General features: G+C 33.1%; 1 protein-coding gene across 1 annotated transcript; it reads right to left on the reverse strand.

Annotated features, from left to right (window-relative positions):
* Positions 1 to 9,339: 9,339 nt before the first annotated feature.
* LOC18600106 (receptor-like protein EIX2) lies at positions 9,340 to 17,573 on the reverse strand. The gene is made up of 3 exons (XM_088806691.1): positions 16,465 to 17,573; positions 14,872 to 16,307; positions 9,340 to 9,765 (listed from the first exon to the last, which is right to left on the reverse strand). Exons 1-3 carry the CDS (start codon positions 17,571 to 17,573, stop codon positions 9,425 to 9,427), a joined length of 2,886 nt encoding a protein of 961 aa, XP_088662817.1. The 3' UTR covers positions 9,340 to 9,424.
* Positions 17,574 to 20,233: the final 2,660 nt, after the last annotated feature.

Consider the following 20,233-nt stretch of genomic DNA (forward strand, 5'->3'; position numbering starts at 1 on the left):
CCCTCTCTGTCCATAACTGTTTAAAAATCCTATACACATCAAGACTATAAAACTCTTGTTTAATTTGGATATTTAAACCCTCATCCCTCAAGCTAGTCTGGATTTTTTAAAATTTTGATTGAATTCTAAAGCTGAAAGGCCTCTCTAGGTGTTGTGCTTATGAATCCAAAACAATTTCTTGCTTATTAATTCAAATTCATTCGTGTACACAATAACCAACTGAAAAACAATCACCAAGCGATCCGTTTGGGGAGGAGGGAATTCTTTTTCTCATTAAAATGCGTTCTTGGTTTTGTGTAAGAGTCAATGAAAGTAATAAGTTGATTGAGGATGTGGATTGGTGGAATAAACCTTGGAATTTTTGTACCCTTTTAAATATGAAGAGAGTAGAATTGAGATAGGAAGGTGAGTTAAAATTTAATGTTCATGTCTCTATTAGAGGAAAACACGGACAAGTTGTGGAGGTGTTTTAAGGGATAATATGAGTGTGATTCTCAGGTTATTCTTTGAACCATAAGGGATTCATGACTTTAATTATGTTAAAATTATAATTCTAATTATGCTAAAAAAAGAATATTTTGAACCACATCAAGTTCAAGGAACTTTCCAAGCCCCTGAATTTCCATATTGCATTTTCCACAAAAGCATTTATAGTCCGTCTAAATTTTCGTTTTTAAAAAAGATTCCTCTTAATTGTATGGAAAAAGTGAGTTTATGTACTGTATTTGGATGAATTTGGCTACATACATAATATGTAAGTGAAGTGACTGTTCACTTAGGAATTAATGGGTAGAAGAAAGAAGAAAAGTTGAAAAGCAAGTCAAGTCCACCGAGTACATTTGAGTAGGTCTCAAGGCCACGGTCACGGCCCACGGCTATTCCAAAATTTCCAGACGTATAATAGATGTTTGATGCTTGATTTGCTACCGCTTCATCCACCAAGTAGAGGTGTTCTAGGGACAAGACAGGTCAAGTCAACATAACTTCCTTTCAGACCCCAAGTTAGCGCTTAATTCAGCATGTCTATTTATTTATTTTTTATTATTAGACTATATAATCTTATTAGATTTGTTTACACTGAAATCTAAAAGTTTTAGTCCAAATCTGACCCCAATCAAGACGAAAACCATGGACTTTGACGAGTAACCAACAATTAAATACCTCTGCCATCAAATAATAAATATGACATTTAGCCCTATGGATAAGGAATCAGTCACAAAATTCCTCCTACCACTATCGGATAATTTAAGAATCTTCTTGCTTTGTTATTCTTTGCTTTTTTTTTTAGTGTTTAATTGAATTTTATAATAAGGTAGGGATTTGGATAATATAAGTAAATCGTTTTTTCTTAGAAACACATTGTAAAACATTTAAAATAATTCATCGGGAATAATGACTTTCATATAAGAGCGATTTTATAGTTTATATTAAGCTATGAAGTTAGTATAATTTTAAATTTAATTTATTTTCTCAAAATTTAAAGGTTTTTTTTTCTATTTTTAAGATATCTTCAAACCCCCTGAGTTAAGGAATATAACTTATTAATTCCAGTAAATAGCTTGTCGCAATGCTCAAGAGGAGGAAAGGATTTCATATTGGCCTCCCAGCTATAAGAGCCTCAAATTAATCAGAACTCAGCCTTTTGTTTGATTATGGACAGAAAGTAGTACCATTTAATCTCAAGCAAAAGAAAATTACGTGATGCTTATCATAATTGCCATCATGCATGAGGCGCTTTGCAAAGCCTCTTCAATTTCTAGCTTGCATTATTTGTCCACAAAAGCGTCCAAGTCTAGTGGAATAATTGGCAATCATAAATGAAAGAAAGTGAAAATCCACCAATTTTATTGAGTAAGTTCCAGGCTCTCGGCTTAGGGCTACGGGGAAATTTCATAACAATGTATTTTTTTTTTATAATTGGGAGAGGAGGATTCGAACACTGCTCTTTAAGTAAGAAGATTATACACCAATCAATGAGTCAAATGTTCGGCTGTTTCATAACGATGTATTTAATGATTAAGAAAAGAAAAAAATTAAATTAATATCAATAGATTATGTGGTATTAAAATCTACAATTTAATGAACTCACTTCTCATTTATTTCTCTATTTCAGAAATATTATCTTGATTTCTCTCTCGATCACATTTCATTTTTATTTTCTTTTTTCTTTTTTTACAGTCTGAAAATTTAAGTGAAACTCAAACGAGGTAAGAGAAGGAGAAAGGGAGAAAGAAGCATTGAAGATGAAAAGACCAGTTATAACTTACCATTGATTAATTACATTTTTATGTGCTATAATTAGCTTTTTCTTAATCTTTTTTTTCTTTTCATAAAATAAAAAACCTCTTATCGGTTTTAACGTTCAAACTTCACAAGCTTAAAATTCAATCAAAGTGTAGAAGAAGAATAGAAAGAAAAGAACGAGAACAGGGAGTCAAGTCAACCAAGTCTATGGAGTAAGTCCCATTACCAGGGTCCAAGGCAGTCCAGATATTTCCTAGCATACATATATGTTAGAGAAAATTGTGAGAAATGACCTTCGTAGTAAGGTGACTTAAAAAATGACCGTCTTTATAATTTTAACTGTTTTTAGCCAATTTGTGGCACGACTTGATAAGAATACCCTTTAATCCAATTAATCCAAATAAATGCACGTCTCAGTTTATTTCTTCCTGCTCTTCTCCCATTCAACTTAAAATTTCAAAATTAAATCTCAATTTAGATTTAGCTATCCCTCCGTCCAGCTCTACAACGCCATCGAGGTCTATATCGGCAACCATCTTTCTCACAATCCTAAAGTGCATAGATGACATCAAGGTAATTGTTATGGGTTCTTGCGTTTATTTAGGGTTATTCATAGAATGAAAAAGTTTATGGGTAAATTGTATGAGTTTGGAAACTTAAATCTGGTTGGGGGTAGCGAAATCAATCAGTTTATAGGCGATGCGTGAATATTTCTTAGGCATTGAGTCACTGGATATTAGGATGGGTGATTGGATATTAGGAATCGTAACATGTTTATTTGGTATTCGGTGCCTGAATATTTGTTGAGCATTACATGAGTTCTTTATAGGCATTACATGACTGAATATATATTGAGCGTTGCGTGAGAGTTAATACGTGACTGAATATTACCTGACTAAATATTTGTTGAACATTGTGTGAGTTTTTTATAGGCATTACGTGATTGAATATTTGTTAGCGTTGCGTGACAGGCATTACGTGACTTAATATTACGTGACTGAATATTTGTTGAGCATTGCGTGACCTATTTGTAGGCATTGCTTGACTTTAGCTACCTAATGCTGAAGGTGATTCTCTACTGATTATCTTCAATAACCTAATAAGTTCTAATGTAATTCTTGAAGTTTATATATAATTTCAGAATTGTATAGTAGCAATAGTATTAGATTTTGGTTGGTTTACCATGATGCCTAAATTAAAAAACAAAAAGAAGAAGAGAAAAGAGGAAACGATAACGAATTTCTTAGAAAAGAGAAAAGAGGTAACATTAAAATCCTTTTTGATTAGTGAAAAAAAAAACCTTTAAGCTGCTTTTTATTAAGAATTTCTTGGAAAATGATGTTTGGCCTAGCTTTTGCTTTTAAGAGGTAGATAAGATGAAAGGGCAGGCCGAACAGGTACTTAATAACCAATTCAGCCCCCCTTCATTGCACTGATATGGCTGTAGAAAACGAAGAGTCAACTTTCATGCCTATAAATAAAGGGAACCATTAACCATTTGAATCAAATTCAATTATCTTAATCAATCTCAGATAATTGAAAAATGACCTCCAGAGATCCAAGAGTCGAGAAGGGGAAAGAGACAACCTTGGAAGAGGAGGAGGTGCCTTTAAGTGTGAGGGACCAGTTGCACATATTCCAGGAGGAGATTGAAGTCCTCATCGACAACCTGATGCAAAGGACTTTTGACTTGGAGGCTACCATCTTGAGCAACGAAAAGATTCTCGCCGAGATATAGTTCAAAGTAGATGAACTTATGAAGAAATGAACTACGGTTTATTTTTTTTGTATCATCTCCTTGTATTTTCGGGGGGTCTTTTTAATAAAATTTATAGCAATTTTTATTTTCATTGAGCACATATTTTGTTGAGTTATTTTCTTCGTTTAAGTTATATTATGCTGAATAACTTCGTAAGTGGATGTTAGGTATTGGGTGACTTATTATTAGGTATTGGGAGAATGGGTTATACGCGGTGCGTGAATTTTGCTATGCATATCTTCTGTTCAGACATTGCGTGAGTGGTTTGTATGTATATGGAATAGAGTACCTATGGCGACGTGTTGTTATGTATTGTGTGACGTTGGGCCAGTACGTGACTGTTTAAGTTGGCATAACGTGAGTGGATATTAGACATCAATTGACTTATTATTAGGTATTGCGAGACTGGTGGTGCGTGACTAGTGCAATTCACCTTTTGTTTAGAGGATTATTAGTCATTGGGTGACTTATTCTTAGGTGTTACGAGCATGGCGATGCGTGACTGACTTGTGCAATTCATGTATTGCTTTGAGGCTTTTGTTCAGTAGTTTTTTAGGTAGTGCGTGACTGATTTTTATATATTGCGTTACCTATTGTAGCGAGAGTGGTGGCGCGTGACTTGTGCAATTCATGTGTTGTTTTGAAGCTTTTGTTCAGTAGTTTCTCGGCTTGCGCATATGTATGGATTCTAACTGTGGATTACTTGTGCAATTCACCTCTTGTTTTTTAGGTGGTAGCGCTTCCTCTCTGCTTCACCTGCAGCAGGAGGATCGAAACCCCTCAACAAGTAATCCACGATCAGACTCCACACATATGTACCCTATGGGAATGCATTTCACTCGTCGATGTTCTCGACCAGTGACAACAACCATGGAACCACAGATCGTCTGTAGTCTTGACCGAATAAAACATTGGTCGCGATCAAGACGAGGCCATCTTGCTTGCATCTCCCTCCTGCTGAAACTGCCTTCCCTTGAATGTATCTAAAACCTGTTGGATCTTCACCTCCTTCCCCGGTCCTTAATAACTTAGGTGAATTCTTGAAACAGAATAATTAATCCAAGTGTGGAGCATGGATTATTAAGTAAATCAACATATATACATTAAAGCATTACAATTGACCAAAAATAATACAAAATGAACCCATGCAGATAAATTTCATGCAGTTATGATACTCGTGCAATTTCCTACAACAATAGCCACGCAATGCCTAATCAATTAGTCACGTAATTACTAACATTAAATCACGCAATTCTAAGAACAACTAATCGAATCACGCACACACTAACTGATAACATAGAAACCAGTCACGCAATGACCTATCAATCAATCACGCTAAGTTGAACCCTTTTTCAATCACTCAACCCCAACGTGACCCCATGCCAAAATCCACTCACGCAAAAGGTGCCAACCATCTAAGCAAGCCCTCACTCACGCAATATCCAAACCCTCAATCGAATTTCTAACACATACATATCAACCAGTCACGCATGACCGGTCACCTTTCTACCCCTAAACACCAACAATACCACCTTCATGTTTATATTCAAAAATTTCAAACAACAAATATATCAATATGAACGTGCAATATGTATAGGTTTATGCTCAAAAACCTTAACCCTAAACATGAATAATAACCATTCTGTCAAAAACCTCCATATGGTTGAAAATAAAATAAAAAAATTCATAAAAAAATATTATACCTTTCTCAACGTTATGTCAACTTTCTCATACTGCTCAATATGTGAACTACCTTTTTGTGAATAATAACCACTCCAAAAAGCTTCTACCACTGCCAAAATGCTCGAAAGTTGAACTGTCGAGGAATGCTTTTGCAGACTTGCTTCTAAGGATATGTACGGTCTCTCGATGAAACCGAAGAGTTGTGGTCCACATAAAGGACACACTTGACCCGTTAATAGGTTTCGGGTTGAGACGCGGAGCCTAACGAATGGGTCAGTTTCATTAAGGACAATTTTGTCTATTTTTTTTCTCTTGGCTAAAAACAGTTAAAATTATAAAGATGATCATTCTCCAAAACACCTTATCCCTGAGGCCCATTTATGTAAAGCACTCTATACGTTAATAACAAGTAACCACCCTGCGTTTAGCAGTCGGATATAATTTTTTTTTTAAAATATAGGAGAAGGATTCCAAACTGTTCATTGAATAGAGAAATACATACAATAATGGTTATGTTTATTACGCCTTGGTTCTCATCTAATGGAGGTTTGTCAAGTTGATTGCCAATATTAGAAAATCTGTCGAAGCTTTGGAGTTGGGTGTGTTAGATAGTTTGTTAATATTGGTCTTATTAATAAAAGGTTATGATTAAAGAATTATAAATAATTATCTTATTAAACATAACTTTTTAATAGTTGAATTATGAAAAGTTATATTATGAAAGGTTATTAAATATAATTTTTTTGTAAACAGTTGTACTATGAAGAAACAATTTTTAAACCATCATCTTATAAAAGAAAATGATTGATTACATTAGAAAGACATGTATGCTCATTTATTATATAAACAACGTTTTTATATTGTCATTTTCACTATGCCAATCAAACAAAATAGCCAGAGATGTGAGATGAAGTAACCAGGCCAATCGACCAAAGAAGAGCATGTTTGAAACTTTTGCTCCAAAAAGAAGATATAAATAAATTTTATAAAATAATTATTTTAAATTACATAATGTAATATGATTTTTGTTACACGATTTTAAATCATCACATATAATATGAAATAAATAGTTAATTTTTAAAAAAATATTATTACGTAATGTGAGTTTAAATAAAATTAATATATTTCAATGTGCAGTAATGGTTTCGTGAAATCTTTTCTTTATTAACGAATTATCTACATAAATAGACAAGTCAGTGATCATAATTTTCTATGTGTGATATTTCTAAGTTGGTTTTACCTCTCTACTCAAGAACTACCTTTTTAAATGTTTCCAAGTTTACACTGTATAAGCATAGCCTTTCAGCCTTAATTTGATGATTTTCCACTTCTTAATTAGTGATTTTTTTAAGGAAAATATATATTATATTCTTATAATGTGAGGTACACAAAACCCCATTACATCATGTAATAATAAACCTATAACATTCCTAGGACGACTAGTGTAGGTTACAAATTCCTCAATTGAAAAACCATTATTAGCTATATAATCTGCTACTCTGTTACTTTCTCTATAAACATGCCATGGAAGCACCTCCCAATGAGGTTGCAGAAGATGATAGATAGCTTGGAGTAAATCTAAGTTAGAATACGGATGAGACAACGAAGACTTAATAGCTTGGACAACTATCTTGTTGTCAACTTGCAGATCAACTTTCCTATACCCCAATTCCCAAGCCAATATCAAGCCTTTGTAGACACCCCATAGCTTTGCTCTGTAGGCCGTACATTTTCCAAGTTTGAGTGAGAACCCACCTTTCCAATCACCACGAACATCCCCTATCACCCCTCCTGCAGCTGCCTTGCCTAAAGAAGCTTGGAAAGCACCATCAACATTGAGAGCAAACCAGTCTGGATCGGGAATCTGCCATCCAATTAGTCGCTCTTCACTGGACAAAGGAACTGAATTGCTGTTCAGCATATTGATTGTACAGGCCCATTGTATATGGTTGTTGCCCAACTATTTATTAGAGTCAGACAACCTTCTATTGAACTCTTCAAAGATGAAGGGGTTCTTTCACTTCCAAATAAACCAACAAGTGACTCCAAATAATATATTCCATGCTATACCATTCACCAGAGTTTTGTTCCTACTCAAGTTAAGAGACAGTCAATCCAACAAAATAGAATCAAAGAATGTACCTTGAAGATTCTGTGGTAGGCGTCAGACCCAAAGTGGAGTGAGTAAAGAGCAGTGTCTTAAAACATGCAATACCGATTCTACCTCCAATCGACACAATGGGCAAGTTGGATCATTTTTATGATTGAAATTTGAAACATGTTTGTAATTTGTTCTTTAACTATTAGTCTGACCATTATACAGCACGAGTGGCTGTCTAATATTCAAAGAGTTGCATGCAAAGGAGATCTCCCTGTCAATACGATTTCAGCCTGTTCTATTTGTAACCTATTATTTATTTCTTCATTTGCTATTTATTTTAATGTGATCTTATCCGATCTCCTCATGAGCGATATGTGGGCCATTGGTCCACATAATATTAAATTAATTTTTTTAAGAGGAGAGCTAAATATATATATAGCTTTTTTCTTGACGACGGGAATTCAAATATGATGGAAAAAAAAAATCAAAATTTTAGAATATATTTAAAATATATATTATTACTATTTAAATACATAAACATCAAAATTAAGACATGGATAATTTAAATTATCCTCTTTGTTAATTAGTAATTAGATAGATAAACTTGTTAATTTGCAATAGGGCCAAAATAACCTTTTCATGTAGAATCTAGTGAGATACAGTATGATGTAACTTCTGCAGTAGAAAAAAAGTTATGAAGCAATGATTCAATTTTGAAACTTAGCACATTTGTAATTTATGTGAACATGTACCCCTCTTTTTAAAATAGAGAGAATTTATAGAAATGTGTAAAATTTCTAACTGGTATGAATTTGATTAATATGTAAATAATAATCTATATATTCTGAATTGAAATAAACTATGTGTCTAACAAGAAATGATTTATCATTAAAACACAATAAAAGGGGCATCACTGTAATGAAAATTAATAATAATAATAATAATAATAAGAAAAGTAGGGCCATAATGATTCGTCGCTTTCTATTTTTATAATTTGAAATCATTGTTCTATAAAAAAAATTATTACTTGACTAATATTGGAAAAAACTCAATTTATAGTTTAATGGGTAGCTATTAGATCAACTATATGTTCTTCATTCAATTACCTCAAATCCATGAATTACCAGATAACCAAAGTTTAGTGAATCTTCTATTTCTGCAAAACACGTTTTATTATCAAAAACCCGTTGGGATAATACTGGGCCTCTGAGTGCAAGTCTACTAATCATGTTCTCTCACTTATTGCCTTCTCATCCAATAAAGTTTTGAAGGCAAAGCTTTCTGCTTTGCTAACAGCACATAACAATTACGAATATGAATAAGATTACAAAATATTTCATATTCAATGGTACCCGAAATATAGGATTATGATTTTCACATCTTGTTCACTTTTGAATCAAAATTTTCCATAGTAGTAAACGATTTTAAAAGTTGTAAATAATTAAAATTATTAAAATCTCCTTTATCCTAAACCCATCTTGATTGTTGAAATACACTTAAAAGCATTCAACAGTCTTACATTAACTGAACACAGATACATCTATTATCAGTAAACTATAACTTGCAACACCATTTTTATTCTCCCATCAAAACGGAAACATGGAACAAGTAAAGAGCACACAAATCTAGTTATCACATTACCCAACACACCCAAATGAGCTTCTTCCAGTAGTAGCCCAAAACACGTACAACTTACGACCAACATCATCCAGTTTTTGATAGTAAGCAAACCTCCAAGACCTAATGAAAAACAGGGGAGCCACCACACCCCAAAACCGCATCACAAATCCAAGCACTATGCTCACGTAAAGCCCATTCACTTTAGACCCGTTACTTGCTTCACTGCTACCTCCATTTGTAACATTATGTGTTACGCCATTTGCATTGCAATTTTTAGTAACTGGAGGTCCACAAAGATGATTGCCAATATATGAAAACATTTCAAAGCTTTGGAGCTGGGTGCTTGATGGGATTTGTCCTGTCAAGTTGTTGTAGGACAAGTTCAGGTGATTCAAGAAATGCAAATCGGAGAAACTTGAAGGGAATTCACCATAGAGTCGGTTCATCGACAAGTCAAGAGATTCCAATGACTCCATGTTGCCGATCTTCTCTGGTATCTTTCCCGTTAGGAGATTTCCTGACAAATTTAATGACTGCAGCCCAATAAGATTTCCAAGATCTGTCCTGTGAGATATTAGCTGAAAGGTCCATGCTGGTAAGTGGTAACAAGTCCTAGTGTGGTACTGTATTCATCCTCTCTTCCTTTCAGAACCAGCAATGCATCATAAATAAATATGCCACCATGGAATTTTAAAAGGGCTTCAGATTCATCAACTTCAGTTTCATTGTAGGTAACTGGATTCCTCAGTTGCAGCTTGATGACATAACCTGTAGGTCGATGAGATCCTGTTTGAATTTTAAAAGGGCTTGTTTCTTACTTTTGATGCAAAGCATATTGGAATTCTCATCAGAGAAGCCAGTGCTAATAATCAGTGCAATGGTAAGAGATTCAAGGAAAAAAATTGTAGCAGCTCTCATTTTTGCATTCGTGGTCATGCAACAACTGAATAATAAGTTGAGCATGATACTGATATAAATTAACAATCTATTTATGTAGCTTTCAAGTACTACTTTCCAAAACCTCTTGAATTTCTAGCTTGCATTAATTATTTTCCACAAAAGCGTCCAAGTCAAGGGGAATAATATAAAGCCAAGCCTGAGAAATTTGCAAACACTCACTTTATAGTTGATGGGCAGCTATTAGAGCAACTATTTTCTGCATTCAACTACCTCAAATCCAAATGTTTTCAACCCATGAATTACCAGATAACCCAAGTTTAGCGAATCCTCTATTCTGTATATTTCTATAATTGTTGGTTTGAAAAAGGTGGTCAAGAAATGAGTAATATAATAGGGTTTCTAAAGTTGGTGATGTCTTTTGTGAATAAAATAACAAAAAGGAAAAGTAATTGTGATCATATCCCCTTAGAGGGTTGATCAATCTTAGCATTTTGGATATTTCATTTGAAAAATTCGTCAAGTGTTTGAAAGTCTTTGGAGGTTCAAACTTCACAGACAAAAACTCCGGTCAAAAGTTCTTAAGTAAATGCTTTGGCCAGTCTATAATTTTGAACTTCGTTCCAAAATCTCATCATTATTCATTGAGAAAATTATAAGAAATAATCCTCCTCAAAAACCCATTTCAGAAGTAATCTTCAATATATAATTAACTGTTTTTACCTAATTTTTATATGAGATGATAAAAATACTCTTAAAATCATTTCAAACAATTAAATGTTCTCAATTTTTCTCTCCTGCCATTCGTTTGTTGTGCTTCAACTCTCTGTAATATTATCACCATTACCATCTCTCTATCTATCTCTCTTAATCTTGTTATATTGTCGTTGATCTACGTATCAAAGAGCATGGGAGGTAACAATATATTTTCAGGTTTATTAATTTTATTTTTAAAAAAATAAGCCACAACTTTTACAAAAAAAAAAAAAAATTGATAGTGAAGATCCTACAAAAACTAAAAAAGAACACAAGAGAAGAAAATGAAGACATAAAAAATTTCCCCATTAGATTGGCTGGCTAAGAACCACAACACATAAAAGTCTTCATCAAGCAAGATGAAGGTCGAACAAAATTTTAAACCTTTGAAAAAACCCCATTCCAATTGCTGCAAGATCTTTTATCCATGTCTTAGTAATTCTAGATATTGAACCTTAAATTTACATTCACAAAATTCTCTATCGTTGATCTACAGACCAAAAAACATAGCATGGTGAGTAACAATAGGTTCTCAGGTTTATTATTGTTAAGTTTTTTAGTGATTCAAGTATGGCAGAACATGCCTTGGCGTGTAACAAAGTGATTCATGCCCTAGCGTATAATATTAGTTGGAAGAAAGAACCTTTGGTGTGCAATTTCTAGTGCTAAAACTTTGGCTTTGGCATGGAACATCTTCTACTTTGGCCTAGGAGTGAAACATCTGGTGCTAAGGCTTAAACATAACGTATAACTTGGTCTTTATCTTTATATTTCATTAGGACATATACTCTTGAAGTTAAACAGCTTAACCATGGCATATAATAATTTTTTTTTCAACGTAACAATTTTTTTTTCCAACATAACATGTAACTTGATCTCAATCTTTGTATTTCAGTAGGACATAAATTTTAGAAGTTAAATGCCTTAAACATGACGTATACCAACATTTTTTTTAACATAACGTGTAACAATATTTTTTTCTACGTTTTCTGAGTTGATCTTTTTCTCGAAGCTCTTGCAGTAGTTGCATAGCACCAATACATCCTTAAGCATGTAGTTATAAAGGCTTTGGGATCTTTTCGTAGTAACCCCACCAACTAAAGAAGAAAAAAATAAAAAACTCATTGAAAATCAATATAACTTTGTCTCCACTTCTTTTTTTCTTTTTCTACATTTGTTCGTTTGTGTATATGGGAGGATGATTATGATGATGACCGTTATTTCTTCTTTTTCATCTTTTTCTTATACTTTAAATCGTTTATTGTTAGCTTTTGCATCTCTATATCATTGTTCTTAAGTAGTGGTGGTGTTAATTTTTTTCTTTTTGAAAAAAAATCATTTTTTTTCACGCTTGAATATGAGGAGTTTTTATTAAGGGTAATTTTGTTCAAAATTTTTTTCTCTTAGCTAAAAATAGTTAAAATTAAAAAAAAAGTTATTTTTTAAAACATCTTATTTTTTAAGGCTAAAAAAGTTCGTCTGTTATTCATTTTTTATATGTATTAGATGGGCCTTCAATCTAGTCCATCAAAATTTAATGTATCTTTTACTTTATCAGAAGGAAAGGCCCACTGCAATACACTTTTTATTATCAATAACCCATTGTAATTTTTATGGGCCTCTGAGTTCAAGTCTACTAATCATGTTCGCTCGCTTACTGGCCTTTCATCAAATAAAGTTTTGAAGGCACATAACAATTTTGAATAGAGGAAATTATGAGAAATAGTCATCCTCATTAGCTCATTTCATAAATAACTTTCAATATAAAATTAACTGTTTTTATCCAATTTTAGTAATGAGATGACAAAAATACCTTTGAAACTATTTTATAAAATTAAATGCCCTCAAATTTTCTTTCTCGCCATTTGTTTGTTGTGCTACCCATTCTGTTGTGGTCCTCATTTTTCTCTCTTGCCATCCAACTCTCTCTCATTTTACCACATCATTATTTTTCTCTATCTATCTCTCGTTATCTCATCATATTGTCGTTGATTTACAAACCAAAAAATATGACATGAAAGGTAACAAAATATTGTTGGATTTATTGGTTTACATACACAAAATTCTCTCTCTACCTATCTCTCGCCATTTCGCTATATCATTGTCTATTTATAGACCAAAAAGTATGGTATGGTGAGTAACAGCAGGTTCTTGGATTTATTGGTATTGAATTTTTTTAGTGTTTCAAGTTTAGTAGAACATGTCTTAACGTGTAATACAATGATTCATGCATTGGCGTGTAGCATCAATAGGAAGAAGGAAGCTTTGGCATGCAATATTTGGTGCTAAAGCTTTGCCTTGGCATATAACATCTGGTGTTGAAGCTAAATTTTTTTAAATATGATGTATAACAACAACATTTATTAAACATGATATGTAACTTGCTCCTTTGTATTTCACTACATAAACTCTTGAAGTTGAATGTGTAACAACTTTTTTCAACTGTAACAATATTTTTTTGAATATGACATGTAATAGTAATATTTTTTTAAATATAGCGTATAATTTATTCTCTATTTTTGTATTTCATTACAAGATAAACTCTTGGAGTTAAACATTTTCACGATAGAGATAAAATTTAAAATTAAAAAGAAATTTAATATGAAAATGAAGATGTATTTGAAAAATTATTCAATGTCAACGTTACTATTGGGATGAAATGGATTAAAACGAAAAGATATTATTCAAAATCCTCTAATTTAGATAATTAGCTTTTAGGTTATTTTATTTGTTACATTTTCTATAATCATAAAAAAATATAATGTGTAATAACTTTTTTTTTTCAACATAGCATGTAGTAATATTTTTTCAACATATGCACTTGAATATGAGGAAGTTTCATTAAGGTAAGGGTAATTTTGTCTAAATTTTTTTTTTTTACTAAAAATAGTTAAAATTAAAAAAAGATTAGTTTCGAAAACATCTTATTTTTTATGGTTAAAAACATCATCCCTTATGAATATGGTTTCAAAAAACCAATCATGAATATGAATAAGATTACAAAATATTTCATATTCAATGGTACGTACCCAAAACATAGCCTTTCAAAAAAATGGTACCCAAAATATAGGATTATGATTTTGTCCATTCTTTTAAGCGTATCTTCACTCCTTGTTCGCTTTTGATTTTGTTGTGAATTGAATCAAAAATTTCCATATTTATGAAGTATTATACGATTTTAACAATTAAAATAAAATTATTGAAAACTCCTTGACCCTAAACCCATCTTGATTGTTGAAATAAAATTAAAACATTCTTCAGTCTTACATTAACATAACAGAACACAATCACAATTATATTTATATTTTTAGCAAACTATAACTTGAAACAACACTTTTATTCTCCCGTCAAAACGGAAACATGGAACAAGTAAAGAACACATAAATCTAGTTATTACGTTGCCAAACACACCGAAATGAGCTTCTTCTAGTTGTAGCCCAAAACACGTACAGCTTACGACCAACATCCTCCAGTTTTTGATAGTAAGCAAACCTCCAAGACCTGATGAAAATTAAGGGGCCCATCACACCCCAAAACCCCATCACAAACCCAAGCATTATGCTCACATAAAGGCCATTCACCTTAGGCCCGTCACTTCCTTCACTGCTACCTCCATTTGTAACATTAGGTGTTTCGCCATGGGCATTGCAGTTTTTAGTAACAGGAGGTCCACAAAGATGATTGCCAATATATGAAAACATGTCAAAGCTTTGGAGCTGGGTGCCTGATGGGATTTTTCCTGACAAGTTGTTGTAGGACAAGTTCAAGTGATTTAGGAAATTCAAATTGGAGAAACTTAAAGGGATTTCACCATTGAGTCGGTTCACCGACAAGTCGAGAGATTCCAATAACTCTAGGTTGCCAATGTTCTCTGGTATCTTTCCTGTTAGGAGATTTCCTGACAAATTTAATGACCGCAGCCCAATGAGGTTTCCAAGTTCTTTGAAGATCTCTCCCGTGAGACTATTTGCTGAAAGGTCTATGCTGGTAACAAGTGTTAGTATGGTACTGTATTTATCTTCTCTACCTTTCATCACCACCCATGCATCCAAAAAAAATGAGTCAATAGAGCCAAATAACCACGGCATATAACCCACATATTGGTCGAGGGTTTTTGTGGCCATGGCACTTAGGTTACCCAAACATTTTGGAATAGCTCCTGAAATGCTGTTAAAACCAAGGTCCAAGATCTGAAGAGAATGAAGAGCACAAATTTTGTCAGGAATATGGCCGTGAAAGTTATTTGAACGGAGGTTTAGAACCGCAAGTTGTGAGAGCTTATCTCCCATCCATGCCGGTATACTTCCAGTGAACTGATTTTCACTAAGATCAAGAATCATCAAATCAGCAAAATGTTGCAATGCGGACGGTAATTCTCCAAACAGGCTATTGTTCCTGAGGTTTAGTGACTTAATAAAATGCATAGATCCCAAGGATCTAGGAATTTTCCCAGTTAGATTGTTGTTTCCTAACTTTAAGACCTCTAAATATTGCCAATTTTTCCAACAATCTGGAATTTCACCTGACAGAAGATTTGATTCAATGTCAAGAAGGGTAGGTTGCAGTTTAGTTGAAGAATTACAAAGAAAATCAAAAAGGGGTCCTGAAAATAAATTTTTAGACAAAAATAAAAATTCTAAATTTGAGGATACTGGGAGCAATGGACCATTGAATTGGTTGGAACTCAACTCAATCGTGCGACTGACTGGAAAATATGAAACCCTCCCCATAAGTTGATTATAGGAAAGATTTACATAAGAGAATTGAGTCAAAAGATTCCATAACCAAGTGGGAACGACACCTGAAATTCCTGTATGAGAAATATCTAAAGCAAACAAGTTCTTTTGAAATTGTAGCCACTGAGGAAATTGAGGGCCAAGATGCCAATTACGCAATTCAATAATGTCACAGCGAAAAGGAGGAATCCAACTTGAGTTTGGTTTAAACGTCAACTTGTTGTTTGATGCACTCAAAGTTGTCAATCTCGTGAGATTAGAGAAGAGCATTTCTGATACATTTCCTTCCAAAAGATTATAGCTAACTTCTAAACTTTCTAAATTCACAAGTTGTCCTAAACTCTGAGGAGGACTTCCATTTATTCGATTGCTGGAAACAGAAAGTGACGTTAAAGATGACAACTTCCCTATCGGAAGAGGTCCAGCTAATTGATTGTCTGAAACATCAAGAACTTTCAACGATGAAAACTTCCCTATTGACAATGGAAAGGGACCAGAAATGGAGTTTCTTGTAAGAACAAGATGTACTAAATTTTTAAATTGCCCGAGTTCATCAGTTAAATGGCCAAAAAGTTGGTTAAATGCCAAATTCAATGACTCTAGTCTATCCAAATTACATCTAGACAAACTGTATGATTTCTGATACCTCGTGATCGATTTTGTTAGATGACAAATCCATCACCCTTAACTTGCAAAGGCTTTCCAAACATTTGGGCACTATTCCTTCAACCCTGTTTCCTGAAAGATCAAGGTAAGTAACAGAGCTCAAGTTCCCAATGGCACTTGAAATTTCACCTTCCAGGTTGTTATCTCTAAGACTAAGGAATTGAAGATGGTTTAAACTAGACAACCAGCTGGGTATTGATGAATTGAATGAGTTCTGAGAAAGATCGAGAACTTTGAGAGAAGACATGTTTTGTAAACCATCAGGAAGGGGACCTCCAAAGGAATTGCTTCTAAGATCCATGGACACAAGACTAAGAAGACTAAATATAGACATAGGTACTGAAGATAACATGCTCTCGGAAAGATCAAGAACGGCAAGAGATGTATAATTGACACTGACTGGAGATGGATCATTATTTAGATTGCAATCTGACAAGTGCAACTCTACCAAAGAAGGAATGTTTGTTACCTGCAGCCAATCAGTTGCTTTACTAAGATTCACACGACTCAAATCTAGATACTGCAAAGAAGGAAGGCCAGAAATCCATTGAAGACTTTTAGCTTGTAATAGGGGATTGACTCCAAGATCAAGATAATGCAACTTGGAGAGTTTTCCAAGCTTATGGGGAATTGCTTCTCCGAAATTTGCCCCAGAGAGATTAAGATATGTTAAACTCTTTAGCGAACCAATGAATTCAGGAATCTGCATGCCCCCAAAATCGTTTTGGCTTAAGTCGAGGAAACTGAGATGTTTCAAATCGACCAAAGAAGGATTTATTTTGCCGCCTAGCCTTGACAGATCATAAGCATCCCTTTCAGCATTTGTCGCATACTCATCAAGACTACTTGAAAGAAGCCCCAAGTGCAGCTTATAGACATGGCCAGTTCGGTTATCGCAAAGAACACCAACCCATTTACAGCAATCCTCTTGATCACCTTCAACCCAAGAGGATAGCCTGTTGGAATGATCAATGAGATCATGCTTGAACTTCAAAAGGGCTTGTCTCTCACTTTCGATGCAAAGCACATTGGACTTCCCATCACAAAAGCTAAAACCGGCGGCTGCGATGACAAGAAGAAATGCAAATAAGGAAATTGTAACCGCTCTCATGGTTGGATGCTGATTATTGCTAGCAACACCGAATATTTATAGTAAGTTAAAGAAAAATATTCTTCAGCATATGAAGCGCGAGGAACACACTGTCCGCGGCTGTCCAAGCAGGTCCAACAAATTATACAAATATCGAGTTCATAGTTAATATTGATTCACACCAATACCATCTCGTGTGTCCGAAGACAAGTATGAAGTGGTTTGATTTGCTATTTTTTCATCCACCAAGTGGAGGTGTTTAACATTTCTATTTAATTTTTATTATTAAGATGACAAAATATTAATTTTTATATTAATATCTAATATTTTAAAATTAAAATTTAATAAAAATATATTATTTCTTTATTATAATAATTTAATAAGATAGGTTCTTGTCAAACTCAAATTTAACAATTTTTATTCAAAACCGATTGGAATCAACTAGAAACTATGAATTTGACGTGTAACCCGATCTTTAGATATATACCTCTATCGAGTAATAAATCTAACGTTTAACCATATTGATAAAGAATCGGTCACAAAATTTCTCCTTGCTCTTTCACTTCCTCTTGTTCTCTTCTCATTGGTGTTGAAAAGTACAATGATTCCTTTCTTTTTCCTTACCCTTTTTTCCCTCTCTCTCCTAATTTGATCTCACCCTTCTACAATCTCCTTGCACCACCATGACTACAACTCAAAATCATTATCAACCAGACATTAGCACCATCGAGTGAAAATGTAAAGAGAGAGAATTTAGAAGACAATAAAGTTAGGAGAGGGTATTTTAAAAAATAACCCTTAAAGATAAGATATTTTCAAAAATAGCTCTCATTATAATTTTAACTATTTTTAATCAAGTTGGATAAAATTGCCCTTAATGAAATTACACACTATGATGTTACACGTCATATACAAAAATATGTTACATGTCATAGTTAGATTGTTACACGCTATGTACAAAAATATGTGATAAGCTATGGTTAGGTTGTTACACATCATGGTTAGGTTGTTACATGTCATGTACAAAAATATGTGACAAGCCATGGTTAGGTTGTTATACGCCATGTACAAAAATATGTGACAAGCCATGGTTAGGTTGTTACACGCTATGTATAAAAACATGTGACAAGCCATAGTTAGGTTGTTACATGAAAAAAAATACTGTTGTTATACGTCATGATTAGGTTGTTACATGTCATGTTGAAAAAAAATACTATTGTTACACACCATGGTCAGGTTGTTACATGTCATGTTGAAAACAAATACTGTTATTATATGCCATGTATAAAAATATGTTACACGCTATGGTTAAAAAAAGTTATTACACGTCATGTTGAAAAAAAAAATATTGTTGTTACATGCCATATTAAAAAAATATTGTTGTTACACGATATATTTAAAAACATTTTGTTACACTTTAATACCTAAAATGTTGTTGTTACTTATGAACCAAAACTTTAAATCCTCTCAACTCTTTTCATTTTTCTTGGTTTTTTTTTTATAATTTGGCACCGATTAAAGTGTTTCTAACATGTTTTCATAAATCAAAATACAAATTTTTTTATCTCAAACACCTGCTTTGACTAAAAAAAAAAAAAAATCTTTTGAAAACCTAAGTTTATAAATTTTAAAATTTTGAGTTTATTGGTGTCTAGGTTCTGAATTGATTCAATTAAAAGCTATTTTATACATCTGTAATTATTTCTACCATTTTAGTTTTATCCAAAATACCTAAAAATTAAATTTTTCAAATAGTCACCCACTCAAGCACGTCAAAACCATTACTTGGTGTCTTGAAAGCGTAAGAAAGAGAAATCTAAAAACATAGGAGAGAGAAATCGGAAGCATAACAGACGAATGCTGAAGAGAGAAATCGATAAAATTTGAGAGAGTGGGATCGTGAGAGAAAGAAATCCGAAGTACAAAATGGGGAGAAATTGTGATGAATGGTTTAACTTATTTAAAATAGTTTAAAGGGTATTTTTATCAAGTCATGGATAAATATGACTAAAAACAGTTAAATTTATTTTGATGGTTGTTTTTAAAATGTCTTTATCAAAAAAGGTCATTCCTCACAATTTCCTCTAAAGGTAGTGTTAGAAAAGAATACGTGTATTTTAAGATTTTTAACATTTTATTAACTGTTTGACTATTGATATTGGATGATCAAAGGGGGTAAGAAGGCATTTAGAAAAAAATGATCAAAATGTATCCTAATGATGTAATTGGGAAGATTTTCTTTTATTCACAAAAAAAGCAAGTCAAGTCCACCGAATATATTTGAGTAAGTCCTACGGCCAAGGGCCAAGGCAATTCGAAAATTTTCACATTGCATTTTAAACAAAAGCGTTTATAGTCTGTTAAAATTTTTGTTTTTAAAGAAGGTTCCTCCTAAATCCTAATTGCATGGGAAAAGTGGGTGTGTGTAGTGTAAGTCCAGTGAATGTTTACTTAGGAATCAATCATAACTATTTTCGTCAAAATAACCTTAATCTTCTTTGCCATACTTTTCGAATTTCAAAGGCTTAAATGTGCAGAAGAAAGAAAAGAAGTGAAAAGGGGGTAAAATCCAAAAACTTCCTTCAATACACCTCAAAAGCATTATTTTGATCTCTCTTACTTCAAAATACATTGTTTGAAAAGTCAAAATTACCCTTAAATAATTGAAAAATTAAAAACTA

This window comes from Theobroma cacao, chromosome 5 (genome assembly GCF_053813885.1).
Source record: "Theobroma cacao isolate CCN51 chromosome 5, ASM5381388v1, whole genome shotgun sequence".
In the NCBI taxonomy this organism is placed as follows: domain Eukaryota; kingdom Viridiplantae; phylum Streptophyta; class Magnoliopsida; order Malvales; family Malvaceae; genus Theobroma; species Theobroma cacao.